At 46.7% G+C, this 15808-nt stretch overlaps 1 protein-coding gene across 2 annotated transcripts in view; it reads right to left on the bottom strand.

Moving 5' to 3' along the window:
- FAIM2 (Fas apoptotic inhibitory molecule 2) overlaps positions 1-15808 on the bottom strand; it is a 39898-nt gene that overhangs the window by 5113 nt on the left and 18977 nt on the right. For both annotated transcript variants that reach the window (XM_083599471.1, XM_083599472.1), the window contains 6 exons: positions 13758-13808; positions 12302-12341; positions 10594-10631; positions 8721-8808; positions 7585-7680; positions 2527-2580 (listed from right to left, as the gene is read on the bottom strand). In XM_083599471.1, the coding sequence (XP_083455597.1) occupies positions 2527-2580; positions 7585-7680; positions 8721-8808; positions 10594-10631; positions 12302-12341; positions 13758-13808 (367 nt within the window). The remainder of the gene's footprint in view (positions 1-2526; positions 2581-7584; positions 7681-8720; positions 8809-10593; positions 10632-12301; positions 12342-13757; positions 13809-15808) is intronic.

The following is a 15808-nucleotide window of genomic DNA, read 5'->3' as shown; positions in this document are numbered from 1 at the left end:
TGCAGTTTGAGAAGGTGGCACACAGTTTGATTGATGGGACACATTTATAACATGGGAAAACACATGTAGCAATGTTCTGAGGATATATGCTAAGACTTCATGCTGCAGCTCAAGCAAGAAGAACCACATGATTAGTTTTAACACACAGGTACATGCAGTTGCACCATTCAGTCTACCAAAGTTTAAAGGTGCTGACCTTTAAGGCCCTAAACAGCCTCAACCCAGTATACCTGAAGGAGGGTCTCCACCCCCATCGTTCAGCCCGGACACTGAGGTCCAGTGCCGAGGACCTTCTGGCGGTTCCCTCACTGCGAGAAGCGAAATTACAGGGAACCAGGCAGAGGGCCTTCTCAGTAGTGGTACCCGCCCTGTGGAACGCCCTCCCATCAGATGTCAAAGAGATAAACAACTATATGACATTTAGAAGACATCTGAAGGCAGCCCTGTTTAGGGAAGTTTTTAATGACTGATGTTTTAATGTATTTTTAATCTTTTGTTGGAAGCTGCCCAGAGTGGCTGAGTAGAAATAATAAATTATTATTATTATTATTATTATTATTATTATTATTATTATTATTATTACCTTGCTGTGAGATACATATGTCTGCGGGAAAGAGGGGAGGCAAGATGATGAGCTGCTGGTGACGGTGGCAGAGGTAAGCAGCCATGCTGTGTTGCAGCTCTGGTAGTGGGGAGGGTCCAAATGGTGGTGGGCTTGGCAGGATCAGTGATGAGCCTTTCCAAGCCCCTGTGCCCTCAATAGATGCCCAGCCTTGCCAACTTCAGGTGCAGGTGCTGGTGCCCTTGTGCACCAGGACAAATGTCCCTACTTGCTAGTATCTCTTTGAGTTTCCCCTCACTGATGGATGGCTGTCGCCTCTTACCAGCTTCCACCATATAGTTAGAGCCTGGCGACATTCACAGATGTTGTATAAAATGAAGACATTCTCATGTGCGTGCATATATATATATATATATATATATATATATATATATAACAGGCGTCAGACTCTGAGACTCCTGCAGCTTCCTGGGAGACTGGCGGAAAAGGCTGCAGGGAATGCTATGCAAGCCCAAGGGAATGTAGGCCGAGCCCATTGCTTATCTCTGCTTCTTAACTTATATAGTGGCCAATTGCTCCCCTCAAGCCCTGAGGACAATTAGCTGTGAAAAGGGAGAGAGCAAAGATAGCAAGAGACAGATAAACAACACGCTCAGCTGATGCAATCCTTTTTTTAAAAAAAAGTATATTCAGGGAAACGGTGCAAAAAATGTGTCTAATAATGAAAGTAACATACAAACCGAAGATTGGAAACATGAGGACCTCAGTAAAAGCAAAATTGACAGATTTATCTGTCCCTATCTTTCCACTCCCACACTCTGATGGTGAGGCAGCAATAGCAAGGGCTGCATAAACACAATTAAGTTTAAAGCGCATATACAGCACCTAGCACCCCTCTCGGGAACTGTAGTTTGTTAAGGGAGTTAGAGATTGCAGCTCTTTAGGAGTAAATTTCAGTTTCCATGATTCTTTGGGGGGAAACCATCTGCATTAAATCTATGCTCTGTCCACAGCCAAGGTCTCTAAGGGGATAGCTTGGTTTTCCCATTCTGAACTGAGACAAGTGGGTGTGTTGCCCATCATGGCTGAGACCGAATCCTGAACAGTGAAGACTTGAACACATGGATTGCAGATTGGATTGTATAAAGCAGAGATTCGTGAAATACAAAGAGAGGCTCAGCTTGCGTATTTGAAGGAGTGGGGTTAGAGAAGGCTTCTTCTCCCACTAAATCAAAGGAAGCAAAGGATTAAAATGGGCCTGGGGTGGTGGTGGTTCTGTATAAAACAATAAGAATCTTTAGGAGACCAAAAAATAAATAAATGACCCAATGCCTTTTGGCTGATGACATCCTTCTTCTAGGGCGCAGCAAGAGAAACTGAACACATTGGACCTTTAATTGTTTTAGGTAAAGGTAAAGGTACCCCTGCCCGTACGGGCCAGTCGTGTCCGACTCTAGGGTTGCACGCTCATCTCGTTCAAGAGCCGGTGCTGTCCGGAGACACTTCCGGGTCACGTGGCCAGCGTGACTAAGCGGCATCCGGCGAGCCAGCACCAGCGCAGCACACGGAAACGCCGTTTACCTTCCCGCTAGAAAGCGGTACCTATTCATCTACTTGCACTTAAGGGTGCTTTCGAACTGCTAGGTGGGCAGGAGCTGGGACCGAATGATGGGAGCTCACCCCGCCGCGGGGATTTGAACCGCTGACCTTGCGATCAGCAAGTCCTAGGCACTGAGGTTTTACCCACAGCGCCACCCGCGTCCCCCTTAATTGTTTTATATGGACTCAATTGGTGGTGGCGGCTTTGAAAGATGCACTTTCTCCCCAGTACCATTCCTCCACATCTTTTGCATCCTCTGCATGGCTACAAGTGAAAAGCACAGCTGATATTTTAACCTCTGTGAATTCTCACTTCTGGTTGCAGTGAGTCAAGGAAAGAATTGTCTTGAGCTCAGCTTACTTACCATAGTAAATACAATTGCACCCAGCACAGCATAAATGGCCTGGAGCCACGGCACCTACATGGAAAGAGGCAAGAGAGATTGGTCAGCCTCATAGGACAGAAGGATGTAAACATTGCAATCCATGTGGGAGGATGAATGGCTGAATGTTTGTGCATAGTAAGATGCTCTACTGGGTTCCATTTCCAGCCTTTCCTGGAGATGCCAGGTATTGAAACCTGAGAACTGTTAGAATTCCTGCTCCGTGATTGCAGTCATGGGATTGTTGTCTTTCACATGACGGTGTATGTTTTGACTCCACAGAGTGGGAAGTGACGGAGACTGGATGTTTGTGTTACTGTGTTCTGTGAAGTGGGACTATTGTCCTTTGTTTTTTCTCTTTGCTGTCTGATGCTAGAGAGGGAGAGAGTCATGCTGCAGTGCTCCGTGTGTGTTTATATGTAAATAAAGTAGATTAGCCAAAATGCTGAGTTGCTGAGGTCTGTTATGTGAACTGCGAAGACTCTGCGGATCTCTAAGTGTGCCAATGTCTGTTGGCATCGTTCGCTGTGATGTTCGGGCTGAAGAAAGCTTTTGAAGCTCCCAAACGATCGACCAGGAGGGAGAGAACATGCCAGTCGGGCATGTGTCTCTGCCAGGGTCCTACTCGAGTGTAGGACAAGCTCCTGCCTTGTACTGACTGAAACCATCAGTTTTGATTCCACTGGCTGGCAGCAGCTCTACTGGGTTCCATTTCCAGCCTTCCCTAGAGACACCAGGTCTTGAACCAGAGATCTTCTATATGGGCATCAGATGTTCTAACCACTGAGCTATGGCCCTTCTCTTAGTAGAGGCTCAAGGTACAGGTTAGCTCAAAGTAAAATAATAACAATAATAATAGACACCTCCAGAAAGAAGATGAAAAAGGAACCAACAAGGTGTAAGGAAGAGAAATTACTTTTGCATTGTTCTCATTTCATTAAATGGGCTCCCAAGCACAGGCTGAGGACCAAACATCACTTGATAATGGTTTGAAGGGTGTTGGATGATAACTGGAAGCTGAATAAAGCTCTCTTTTTTGGCAGAGACTCCTGCAGTGTGTCAGCAGCAGAATCGTAACCATGTCTACTCTGAAGTAAGTCCTACTGAATTCAATGGGACTTAGACCCAAGAAATGAGGGTTAGGACTGCAGTCTATGGGGCGGGGGACAGACAGACAGACAGAAACAGTTAACTTGAACTACATAGAAGCATTATTCTCTACTCCCTGTTAATATTTAAGATAAATGTATGACAGGAATGTGTTATACATTTCCTACCCAGCTTGATAATATCTTGGGTTGTATTCAATGTAGCGCTAAGGAGAATGTTCTGTCAATATAAGGATTTCTCCTTGCACAAAACAGAACATTCCCTCCATTCCACCCCACCTCAAAAAAACAAACAAAAAAAAAACCTGTTCTGGGGTTTTCCCTAATCATCTGGAGCAGATTTGGGTAGGGTTGCCATACGTCTGGATTTTCCCGGGGTTCCAACAGCAAAATCAGTGTCCAGGGAAAATTTCAAAAAAAATCAGCAAGATATCCAGGTTTTTGCCAACAGAACCAGGAAGTGTGTGTTTGAGTAGTAACAACGACTGCCCCGCCTCCACCCCCAAAAAAGATTTCTACTTTTTGAAATATAGCAACCATAGATTTGGGGATGGTGTGGGGTACATGCAGGGAAAAAAGAAGTGGAAAAATTCCATTGTACTAATGTCAATCCTTGTACAAGCACAGCTATTTAGTTGAATAAAGGTAAAGGACCCCTGGATGGTTAAGTCCAGTCAAAGGCGACTATGGGGTTGTGGTGCTCATCTCACTTTCAGGCCAAGGGAGCCCGCATTTGTCCACAGACAGCTTTCTGGGTCATGTGGCCAGCATGACTAACCACTTCTGGTGCAATGGAACACCATGACGGAAACCAGAGCGCATGGAAACACCGTTTACCTTCCTGCCGCAGCGGTACCTATTTATCTACTTGCACTGGTGTGCTTTCGAACTGCTAGGTGGGCAGGAGCTGGGACAGAGCACCCCATCAGGGGGATTCAAACCTCCGAACTTTCAATTTGCAAGCCCAAGAGGCTCAGTGGTTTACACCACAGCGCCACACGCTGAATATCACCTGGTGAAGATGATGGAAGCATGTATTCACCTGGGTCAGGTTTTAGATAACCATCCAGCACTATGCCAAATTAAAATAGCAACATCAAAGCAAGGCCACGACGGACCTGTTTGGTGTTTGCCATCGAGAAGTACATAGTGTCACATAGAACCTGCTTCAGGGATGAGAAATCTCTATTGCAAAGCACAACATTCTCACACGCGTTGACGTTCAGCTTATTCAGGCCTGAATCATGGAAGGGTGTGAATCAAAGGACAGATTGTTCTTTTAAGGCAAGATAATCAGGTACTCGGTATGGTTCCAGCCACTTAAGGTCATGGAAAGCCCAGCCCACCCTGGAAATCAAGCAAACAAGCCAAGTCCGCAGTGATTAATGGGGGCTTCAAAACCCAGGCTAACACTCCTTCTTTTGTCAATATCTAGCAGGCTCTCATGATAACTGCAGAACGAAAACTCCCTGATGGAGAATGATTGAGAGATTCTGGCATCTTTGCCCTCTTTCCCATTTCTCCTCCTCCCTGTCATAATCAGCCTTTGCTTCATGAGCAACTGCTGGTCAGGAACAGTAAACACAAGGCGGTGCCAAACCTTGCAGTTGTGTGTGTGTGTCGGGGGGGTTGGGAATGGAAATGGAGACCACAGCGCCACAATAGAAATGGAGATAAGGGTTAGGAAATTAGCAGGAGGGAACGTGTTTGTTTGGAATAGAATAGTGAGGGCAAAAATGAAGACTTTTGAGCCAGTCTAGCTTAGTGGTCTTGCAGGTAGGATTCCATAGGCTGCAAAAGGAAAGGGGACTGGCCAGAGCCACCTCAGACACAATTTTGCCTAAGAATAAAGGTAAAGGTAAAGGCACCCCTGCCCGTACGGGCCAGTCGTGTCCGACTCTGGGGTTGCGTGCTCATCTCACTTAAGAGGCTGGGAGCCAGCGCTGTCCAAAGACACTTCCGGGTCATGTGGCCAGCATGACGAAGCTGCTCTGGTGAGCCAGCACCAGCGCAGCACACGGAAATGCCGTTACCTTCCCGCTAGAAAGCGGTACCTATTTATCTACTTGCACTTAGGGGTGCTTTCGAACTGCTAGGTGGGCAGGAGCTGGGACCGAACGACGGGAGCTCACCCCGCCACGGGGATTCGAACCGCCGACCATACGATCGGCAAGTCCTAGGCACTGAGGTTTTACCCACAGCGCCACCCGTGTCCCTTGCCTAAGAATAGAGATGGATAAATCTGTCAATTTTTGTTTCTCTTAGTTTCTCATTTTCCCAGTCTTACGTTCAGCTTTTCAATGTCTGCATCAGTTTCTGAGGTGTGTTTTTAAAAATTGTCTGCATGTAAATTCATATGCATTCTCATTCACAATTTTGCCTGATATAATGCACCTTGGTGCAGTATTTTCTCATACGGCCCATGTTATCTTGGGGAGGCGGTGAATACCATTTGGTTTTTCCATCCCATGTGCAGATGGAGGAGAAATTCTTTTTGGTTTGCATTTTAAAGCAAACCTACCTAATTTGCACTTCCCCTCTTTGAATCTGGAACCCCCAAAATGGGTGCATTAGTGTGCATAAAACACACTAAGTACTGAAAACAACATGTTAAAAATGCACTAAAGTAGAGACAATAGCTAGGGAAAACATGTGAATTAGGCAAAATTGCATACAAAAATACGCATGCTAGGAAACGTTTAGGCTAGAATGCCAATGAATTTCCACGATTTCTTCTTCTTTTTCATTGCACACTGATGCAGAAATGTGGAGAAGTGAACTTAACATTGGAAAAATGAGAAGCAGAGAGAAACCAAAATGGACAGATTCACCTATCCCTTTTCACTTTCTTGAAACAGGCCCAAGCAACTTTCTCCTGTTTTTGCTTTGTAGTTTAGGTTCTGAAGGTTGGGCAGCAGAGAACTGGTAGCAAGCAGAGGGTTGACTTAAAAGCCCATTTCACTCCTGTTCCAATGCTGTGATTCCATGCAGATTAAGATTTAAACCAGGGGCAACCAACATTGTGTTCACCAGATACCGTATTTTTCGCCCTATAGGGTGCACTGGCCCATAGGGCGCACCTAGTTTTTTTGGGGGGGAAATAAATAATAAAAAAAATTATTTTCCCCCCCCCCAGCCGTGGGGCTGGTGCGGAGGAAGCCCGAGCTTCCCCCGACCCCAGCCCCCAGAACAGGCTGCTATCCCCAAGCCTTTGGAGCCCGGCAGGAACTCCCGCCGCGCTCAGAAGCCTTGCGCATAGTTGCCCGAAGCCCAGGGTGCTGCTGCTCACAAGGCTTGCGGATAGCTTCCTGAAGCCTGGAGAGCGAGAGGGGTCGGTGCGCACCGACCCCTCTCGCTCTCCAGGCTTCAGCGAAAGCCTGCATTGGCCCCATAGGATGCACACACATTTCCCCTTCATTTTTGGAGGGGGAAAAGTGCATCCTATAGGGCGAAAAATACAGTAATGTTGGGCTATAATTTCCATCAGCCCCAGCTAGCATGGCCAGTGGTCAGGGATGATGGGAGTTCTAGTACAGCATCATCTGGTTGGGTAACATGTTGACTACTTCTGTTTTCAGCAATTTTGAGTGCTCTGGCCCTGAACCTCACTGTCCCAGTGAAATGACACATTCCCATGTGCGTATATTTTTGCTAGTAGAAGAAGAAGAAGAAGAGTTTGGATTTGATATCCCGCCTTTCACTCCCCTTCAGGAGTCTCAAAGCGGCTAACATTCTCCTTTCCCTTCCTCCCCCACAACAAACACTCTGTGAGGTGAGTGGGGCTGAGAGACTTCAGAGAAGTGTGACTGGCCCAAGGTCACCCAGCAGCTGCATGTGGAGGAGCGGGGAAGCGAACCCGGTTCCCCAGATTACGAGTCCACCGCTCTTAACCACTACACCACACTGGCTCTAGAAACAAGATGAGACTTACATATTTGAAAGGAAGCAGAATGGCCAGGATGATCCCGCTAAAAAACAGCACCATCAGCATCACGAACAGCACGCCCTGGCAGGAGGTGAAATCATACTGTGGGAGGAAAGAAAAAGGTCATCACTATATCTGTGTACCCCAAATGAGTATATTCAATGGCACCCAACCAATGGCACGAGGTACTCACATAACCAAACACATACAGCCTTTGCCAGGCAATTGCTACTGAATCTTGTATGCAGATGGACGCTCATCCTTCTCAAGTTATATCTCATGCCTTGGGATCCCTTCACTTACCCTGTCTTAGACTCAGACAAGCTCTCCATCACATCTAGCTTTTTGACTATATGAGCCACAATATCCACCTCGGCATGTGTTGGGGAGATTTCAAGAGATTTCAGGAAGCCTTGTCCCAATACAATCCAAACTTAAACCCTTCCAAATTAGAACATAATGTATCTCATATTGGTGTTTGCCCCGGTCACTTCAGTTTATAGAAAATTCAGAGTTACAATGGGCTGTTCGTGTTTTATGGAGATTGATTGATTGACTGACTGATTTAAGTTGCATACTGCCCTATACTCATAGATCTCAGGGCGGTTCACAGCATACAATTCTGTTCTTCAACCATTAAGATTCCCAGAGTGACTTGCAGATTACGAATGAAAAAAGGCAGTCCTCAGTAATGTCTAAAAAGGCTTAATGCAATAGCAAAATGGATTGAAAGGAAGGAACAAATAAGCAAACTCGGAGGCTGAAGGTGCCCCCATACCACCTCAGCTCCCTTTTTAAACATTTCATTTTGCTGCATCTTGCTGGTGGTGGCCCTCTCCTCAGTAGAAATGGCAATGGTGCTTCTTCCAGTGACAGGTGGCTGCCATTATTTATATCCAGATGTCTCCTTGAACAATACTATGTTAACATGTGGTGTTATTCTAGGAATACATCTGAGGTGGGGAATGAAAGCTACCTGCTCCTGGCTCTAGACTTACTAATTGTAACTGTAGCTTATTTTTGCCGTGTTTTGCCCCCACCCACCTGAAAATTGCCAGAATGACCCTCCCAACTTCTCCTTCACCTATAAACGGAGTGACAAAATTTAGGATGCCCAACCCTACTAAGACACATTCACTCACCTTGGTTTGGAAGCTGAATAAGGTGACAGAGAGGCATACCAGAGCTGTTATCCCCAGGCACAGAAGGACTGACTTGGTGTTGTAGTAGCTGCAAAATGGAAAATGGAATGGAATGGTTTTAGAGATCCAAACTAAGACATCCGCCTTCGGAAAGGACATGTGCTATAGTTCTCAGAAGCCTGGGACACATTTGGTTTAGAAACTAACTCGAAACTTTGGATTCTGATAAAGTCATTAAGTAGGAAGAGGGAATCCAGCTTGTATATGTTGCTCAGGAGCACAAGGAACAGATGTTGTCAAAATATCTGAATTCTCCGCATTCTGAGGAATAGGGCCTCATAATGATACCTAATAATGATGTTAGAATTCCTGATCCATGATTGCAGTCATGGGGTTTTTGTCTATCACATGATGGTGTGTGTTTTGACTCCACAGAGTAGAAAGTGATGGAGACAATATGTTTGTGTTACTGTGTTCTGTGAAGTGGGACTATTGTCCTTTGTTTATTTCTCTTTGCTGCCTGATGCTAGAGAGAGAGGGAGCCATGTTGCAGTGCTCCGTGTGTGTTTACATGTAAATAAAGTAGATTAGCCGAAATGCTGAGTTGCTGAGGACTGTTATGCGAACTGCGAAGACTCTGCGGATCCCTAAGTGTGCCGATGTCTGTTGGCATCGGTCGCTGTGATGTTCGGGCTGAAGAAAGCTTTTGAAGCTCCCGAACGATCGACCAGGAGAGAGAAAACATGCCAGTCAGGCATGTGTTGCTACCAGGGTCCTACTCGAGTGTAGGAAGAGCTCCTGACAACCTCCATATATGCAATTATGAGGCTACCTTATACCAAGTCAGACAATTGGTCCATCTAAACCTGCCTTGTACATGGCAGCCAGTGGTGCTTATTCAAGGACTTGGGTCTTCCCCAGATCTGGCACCCATGCTTTTCTAACTGGAGAGGTCAAGAAGGGATCCTAGCATCCCTCTGCATGCAAAGGCAGGTGCTATGTCACTGAGCCACAGTTGCTGACCTCAGAGGAATCTCATTGGACAGGGACTCTGAGAACCACATGCTGGAAATAACATAACAGGGATGCCCAACATCACCTTCCCACCTGCCTTGTGAACTTTCCAAAGACACAGATATAACTATTGATAATAAAGTTGGTCATGGCTGGACAAATGGAGCTGAGCTAAGTGAATCTTTAGCCTGCACCCAGCAAAGCAAAAGTATTTCCCCATCTTCAAGTGTGGTGATAAAAACTAAGAAGAATAGAAGAATGCACCCATTGAAATCTAATCCTAAACATGACTACTCAGAAGAAGAAAGTCCTATTTAATTCAGTGCTTACTCCCAGGTAATTGGGGTTAGGACTGCAGCCTTAATCAAGAACAGCCCAAATTGGCATACTATGCTTTTCTTTTGTATTTACAACAGCAGAATATCTTGCTGCAATATGTTGATTGCTCTACTTGATACTGTGACCAGCTAATGCCTTTGTTTTGTCCTTCCAGTACCACTGACAGGCCATCAGACAAAAATAAAACAATGAAAATTCATGATGCACCTCTGCATGAGATTGTTACAGCATGGTGGCAGAGAATGACAAATGTACATGACTTGGGCCACAAGTAGGGATGGAGGGGGAAAATGATTCAGTTCATGCTTGAAGCTGAATCTATCAAATCTGCACTATCCAAAACAATATGAGAACCTCAAGCAGCAAAATGGAACGTGCCAACTTTGGGATAGAGAGTGGTGTGTGTAAATAAGCATGCTCTGACTTTCTAATGAAACATCAGAGGGTGAGGCCAAAGAATGAAATCTCCCGCATAGAAGAAATATGGCAAGTATGCAGTCTCTTCTTGTGACCAACCTACCTGGAGAGCATCCCAGTCAGATAGGCCATGGAAAGAGTCTGTGGAAGGAAAGACACTTAGTTAACTTCAGAAGCTGGAGCTGAGTGTTAGGGAAAGAGGCTCAACCAGATGTCACCAGAAGCGCATGCTCTTTGTCCTTTCTGAGGACAAACTCAAAGAACCTGTGACCCACCAAGCAATAATAGTACATAAAGGATGGATTTACATTGGGTAGTTTCTTCCTCTGTGGTGTCATAAACAGGCCAAAAGCCAAAGAGAACTATTCATTTAATAGTTGCACTGCAGGGGGAATTTCAGATGGTGCAATTTTTTCCTCACCCCTGCATGGCAAGCTGTGCTGCCAAAATCCTTCAATCTATTCAACTCTTGAAGGTGCACGACCCCCAGCCTTCTTTGCTGCTGGGCACTCTAACTAAGGCACTGTTTTACCCCAAAAAATTACAGTACCCTTTGTCTACACCAGGGGTTGTCATCCTGGTCCCTACTGCCCACTAGTGGGTGTTTCAGGATTCTAGGTGGGCGGTGGGGGGTTCTATGGCACAAGCTGAATCCTCCTTCCATCGAGCACTGGTGGGCAGTAAGGAAATTTCACCATCAAGAAAGATGCATTAGTGGGTGGTAGGTATAAAAAGGTTGACTACCCCTGGTCTACACCTTTCTGATTTGGGGGCTTCCTGGTGTTGTTGGACTCCAACTCCCAGCAGCCCAGAAAGCACGGTCAATGGTCAGGGATGATGGGATTTGTGCTTAATCAACCAAAGATATTGCTGGACTACAGCTCCCATCATTCCTGACCATTGGTGGGGGCCGATGGGAGTTGGGAGTCCAAAACATTTGGAGGGTTCCAGGTTGGCCAAGGCTGCTTCACAGAGTCAATGGTTTCAGACTTTGGCTTTCAGCCACTGGAAATGGACAGACAACTTTAAGAACATGACGTGAGAACATAGGAAGAGTCTTGCAGGATCAGGCCAATGGTGTATCATCATCGTGTTCTCACAGTGGCCAGCCAGATGCCTGTGGAAAACCTTCAAGCAGGAATATAGCACAAGAACATTTCCCCTCCATTGGGTTTCCAGCAACTGGCAATCAGAGGCATAATATGGAGGCAGATCACAGCCATCATGGCTAATAGCTCCATGAATTTGTCCAATCCTCTTTTAAAGCCATTTGTGTTGGTGTCTATCATTGCCTCCTGTGGGATTGTGTTCCATAGTTTAACTATGTGCTGCATCAGTAAACACTTTCCTTTTCTGCCCTTATTCTTCCTTTGGCTTCCTGTTGAACATGCGGTCCGATGCTCCTGTAAAATCCCCCTTAAAGGTAAAGGTAAAGGGACCCCTGACCATTAGGTCCAGTCGTGGACGACTCTGGGGTTGTGGCCGAGGGAGCCAGCGTACAGATTCTGGGTCATGTGGCCAGCATGACTAAGCCGCTTCTGGCAAACCAGAGCAGCACACAGAAACGCCGTTTACCTTCCCGCCGGAGTGGTACCTATTTATCTACTTGCACTTTGACATGCTTTCGAACTGCTAGGTTGGCAGGAGCAGGGACCGAGCAACAGGAGCTCACCCCATCATGGGGATTCGAATCACTGACCTTCTGATCGGCAAGTTCTAGGCTCTGTGGTTATTTAACCCACAGCGCCACCTGCATCCCTAAAATTCCCCCTTAGCTTAGCACAAATCACAGCACCAGGTAGACTACTTACAAAGATGCTCAGGAGGATCAGGTTCCATGGGAAGTACCTCCTATGAGTTAAGTGAAAGGGAGCCAAGAAAACACTGTCGTTACTCAAAGAGCATAACCACTAGAAGGAAAATTGCACAACAGCATCTTGCATAATCAGATAATTAAAGCAGGGCGGATAGAGCAGCAGGGCAATAACATGCGTACAATTCTGCTGGGTAACTATCGCTCAAGAGATGCTCTGGAGCACTAATGCTTCTCTTGCTGATTCAACTTAACTAAGGGTTATGCCACCTATTCAGATGTGCCTTTTCAACAGTGGCTTGCAAGCAGCAGTGGCTTGCAAGGTGTGGTCTATATCAAGCAAGCATTTCTTGGCATGGAAATGAACAATGTCACTCCTTTGCTGCTGCGAGTATAAAAAGGTAAAGGACCCCTGACAGTTAAGTCCAGTCGCAGACGACTCTGGGGTTGTGCCACTCATCTTGCTTTACTGGCTGAGGGAGCTGGCGTACAGCTTCCTGATCATGTGGACAGCATGACTAAGCTGCTTCTGGCGAACCAGAGCAGCGCACGGAAACGCCATTTACCTTCCCGCCGGAGTGGTACCTATTTATCTACTTGCACTTTGATGTGCTTTCGAACTGCTAGGTAGGCAGAAGCAGGGACCGAACAACGGAGGCTCACCCCATCGTGGGGATTTGAACCGCCGACCTTCTGATTGGCAAGCCCTAGGCTCTGTGGTTTAGACCACAATGCCACCCGTGTCCCTTGTGAGTATAGTATCTGCTAAAAGGGCAAAGCAGCTAGGATCTGGATGGAAAGAGGGATTTGGAGGGCATAATACCCAAGGACATCAGTATACTGAAAAGCATTGGCATGTTCAGTGGGGAAAATGAGATCTTCCTCCCTTCCTCTTCTTTCCAATGCATAACTATAACAGAGCATTTTCCTCATTGTGGCATCATTCAGAAAAGAAGGTCTATTCTCCCTGTGCAATGCAAAACCAGAATCCAGGCCAGTGATGCCTAGTTCACTACATGCACCACAAGCCAAACTGATGAGCCATTATCTCCGACTTGCATCAGCACCAACCACCCCTGCCAGGGAAGAAGGGGTGAGTGAAGATCTACATCAAAGTGACAGCTAGAAGACCAGCTAATAATAATAATAATAATAATAACAATAACAACAATAATAATTATTATTTATTTATTTATACCCCACCCATCTGTCTGGGTTTCCCCAGCCACTCTGGGCGGCTTCCAATGAAGTATTAAAATACAGTAGTCCGTCAAACATTAAAAGCTTCCCTAAACAGGGCTGCCTTCAGATGTCTTCTAAAAGTTTGTACTGATATGAGAATACCCAAATGTCCAAGGTGACACAGATCTCTCCCACAAACAAGACAGAAAAGGAGAGGCACAGAGAACCCAAATCCCCTTTCTCTAGCAAATGCACTAAAAGTAGGGTTTTACCTGGGTCCAGAGCAGCAAGCCAGGATCAAGTAGGTAATAAAGAAGACGGCACTGTAATGAGAGGGGTGGGGAGGAAGAGAGAGAGAGAGAGAGAGAGAGAGAGAGAGAGAGGTGAACCAAGTGGGGTGGGATTGCAGATTCCCCATTCAGGGCATCTGGTTGGCCACTGTGAGAACAGGATGCTGGACAAGATGGGCCAGTGGCCTGATCCAGCAGGCTCTTCTTATGTTAGCTTTCCTGGTCTTACCTGGAGATACCAGGGTATTGAACTTGGGACCATTTGTTCTACCACTGAGCTATAGCCCTTCTTGATGTTTGGTCAATGCAGGGATGGGAAACCCTTGTAGATGTTGGACTACAACTGCCTCCCACCCCCGACCATTGGGCCATGCTGCCTGGGGTTGATGGGAGTTGCAGTCCAACAACATCTGGAGAGCCACAGGCTCCCCATCTGTGGTCTAATAGGGAGAAAGAAGAGGATCTATGACTTACTTGGCACTTTAGCTCAAGCCTCTCAAGTTCCACCTTGAACCCCAGCCTACATCCCAGAGGGCTAAAGGCTACAACAGAAACAGAAAACACCCTTCTTAATGGGCTGGGGGGTGAATGGTCTACACAATCAACCAGTTCAACCTGGTGGAGAATTATTAGTGACTCCAGACAACTGATTGAATAGGGAACAGGAGGTCAACCTTCAGAGAGTCTGTGCGAGAGGAAAACTTCTCCAGGTATTTTTCCACTATGTGAAGGGCTGTGGAGTGTAACCCTAAACTGTTTGCCGTACTGTCACCTTCTCCCTGGTGGAGAGAAGGCTTGTGACTGAGAAGACAGGTTCCACTTACATTTGCAACAGTGAGGCTGAGGCATGTGGTCAGGCTGGGAAATAAAAACAGCCATGGGGGGTGGGGGGGTGGAAGTACTTGAGTTGCCATGTCCCACCCCTTAAAACTGGTTCTTTTTAAATGAAAGTGTATTTTATTTATTTTGCAAACCTAAGCAGATTTGCATAGCAGCAACAAGAACAAATAAGACTCCCTCCAACCCTCCACTCCCAGAGGGCAGATTTGCACCTAGGTAAGATATGGCTTCGGTCCAGCTCTAGATTTTCACAAGCATCAATAAAGTAATGGATTGAAAGTGTCGCTCCCCAGTGTTCCGTGTGTTCTTGGTGGGCGAAAGCCATGTTCAATGGATTGTGCGTATTGAATAAAACCAAACCATGTTGCATAGAAGCGGGGTACTCCTCTTTCCTGTATGATGCTCATGTTCTAAGGTGGTTAACCCTAAACTTTACCTCTGAGCTACATGGCCCTCCCCCCAGATTTTTTCTTCAGTGCTTTCCAACTACCCATCCTTGGTTACACCTTGCCTGTTGCTTCTCTAGTGCTGTGCCAAGAAAAGCCAGGCTGGCATTAACTGCACACACTGGCATAGTGGCGAAGCTACCTGCTTCGGCACTGGGAGGGGCATACATCCAGGGGCATGGCTGGCGTGCATCCCAGAGGGCGTGGCGTGCATCCCAGGGGGCATGGCACATGTTGGGGGTGTGAGCGGCAAGCGCCGAGCATCCCAGGGTGCTTGGCAAGCACTGAGCGTCCCAGGGGCAGGGGTGGCCATGGCCATGATGTCACCCCCCAGAAGGCACCCGGGGCAGACCACCACCCCGCCCACACCTTAGTCCGCCAATGCACCTGCGCCATCTCCTTTACTTTGTCTCACTGATTCTGCATTTCTCTGCTATTTTGCATTGTTTGCTGATCGTGGAGAGGGAGAAGGGAATGATGAACCCCTCTGCCTTCTGAGGTGTCAATAAACCATTGTTTATTGTAGGTCCAAACCAGCCGGTCAGGGGTCTGCTTCTAGGTCCGCTGTCTCCCAACTCTTTCCCCCCAGGGACTCAGTCATAGAGGGAAAGATGTCTAGGGTCCTCCTCTCCCTGTACTCTTTCCCACTGCACACTAAGGGGGTTCCTTCCTCCTCATCTCCAGTGCTCAACTAAAATGGGATGGGGCTTAATGAAAGCTCCACCCCTGACTCTGCCCACTTTTGGC

This window comes from Podarcis filfolensis (genome assembly GCF_964270895.1).
Source record: "Podarcis filfolensis genome assembly, chromosome: 2".
Lineage (NCBI taxonomy): Eukaryota > Metazoa > Chordata > Lepidosauria > Squamata > Lacertidae > Podarcis > Podarcis filfolensis.
Note: the sequence above shows the minus strand (reverse complement) of the source record. Positions and strands in the feature narration are given on the sequence as shown.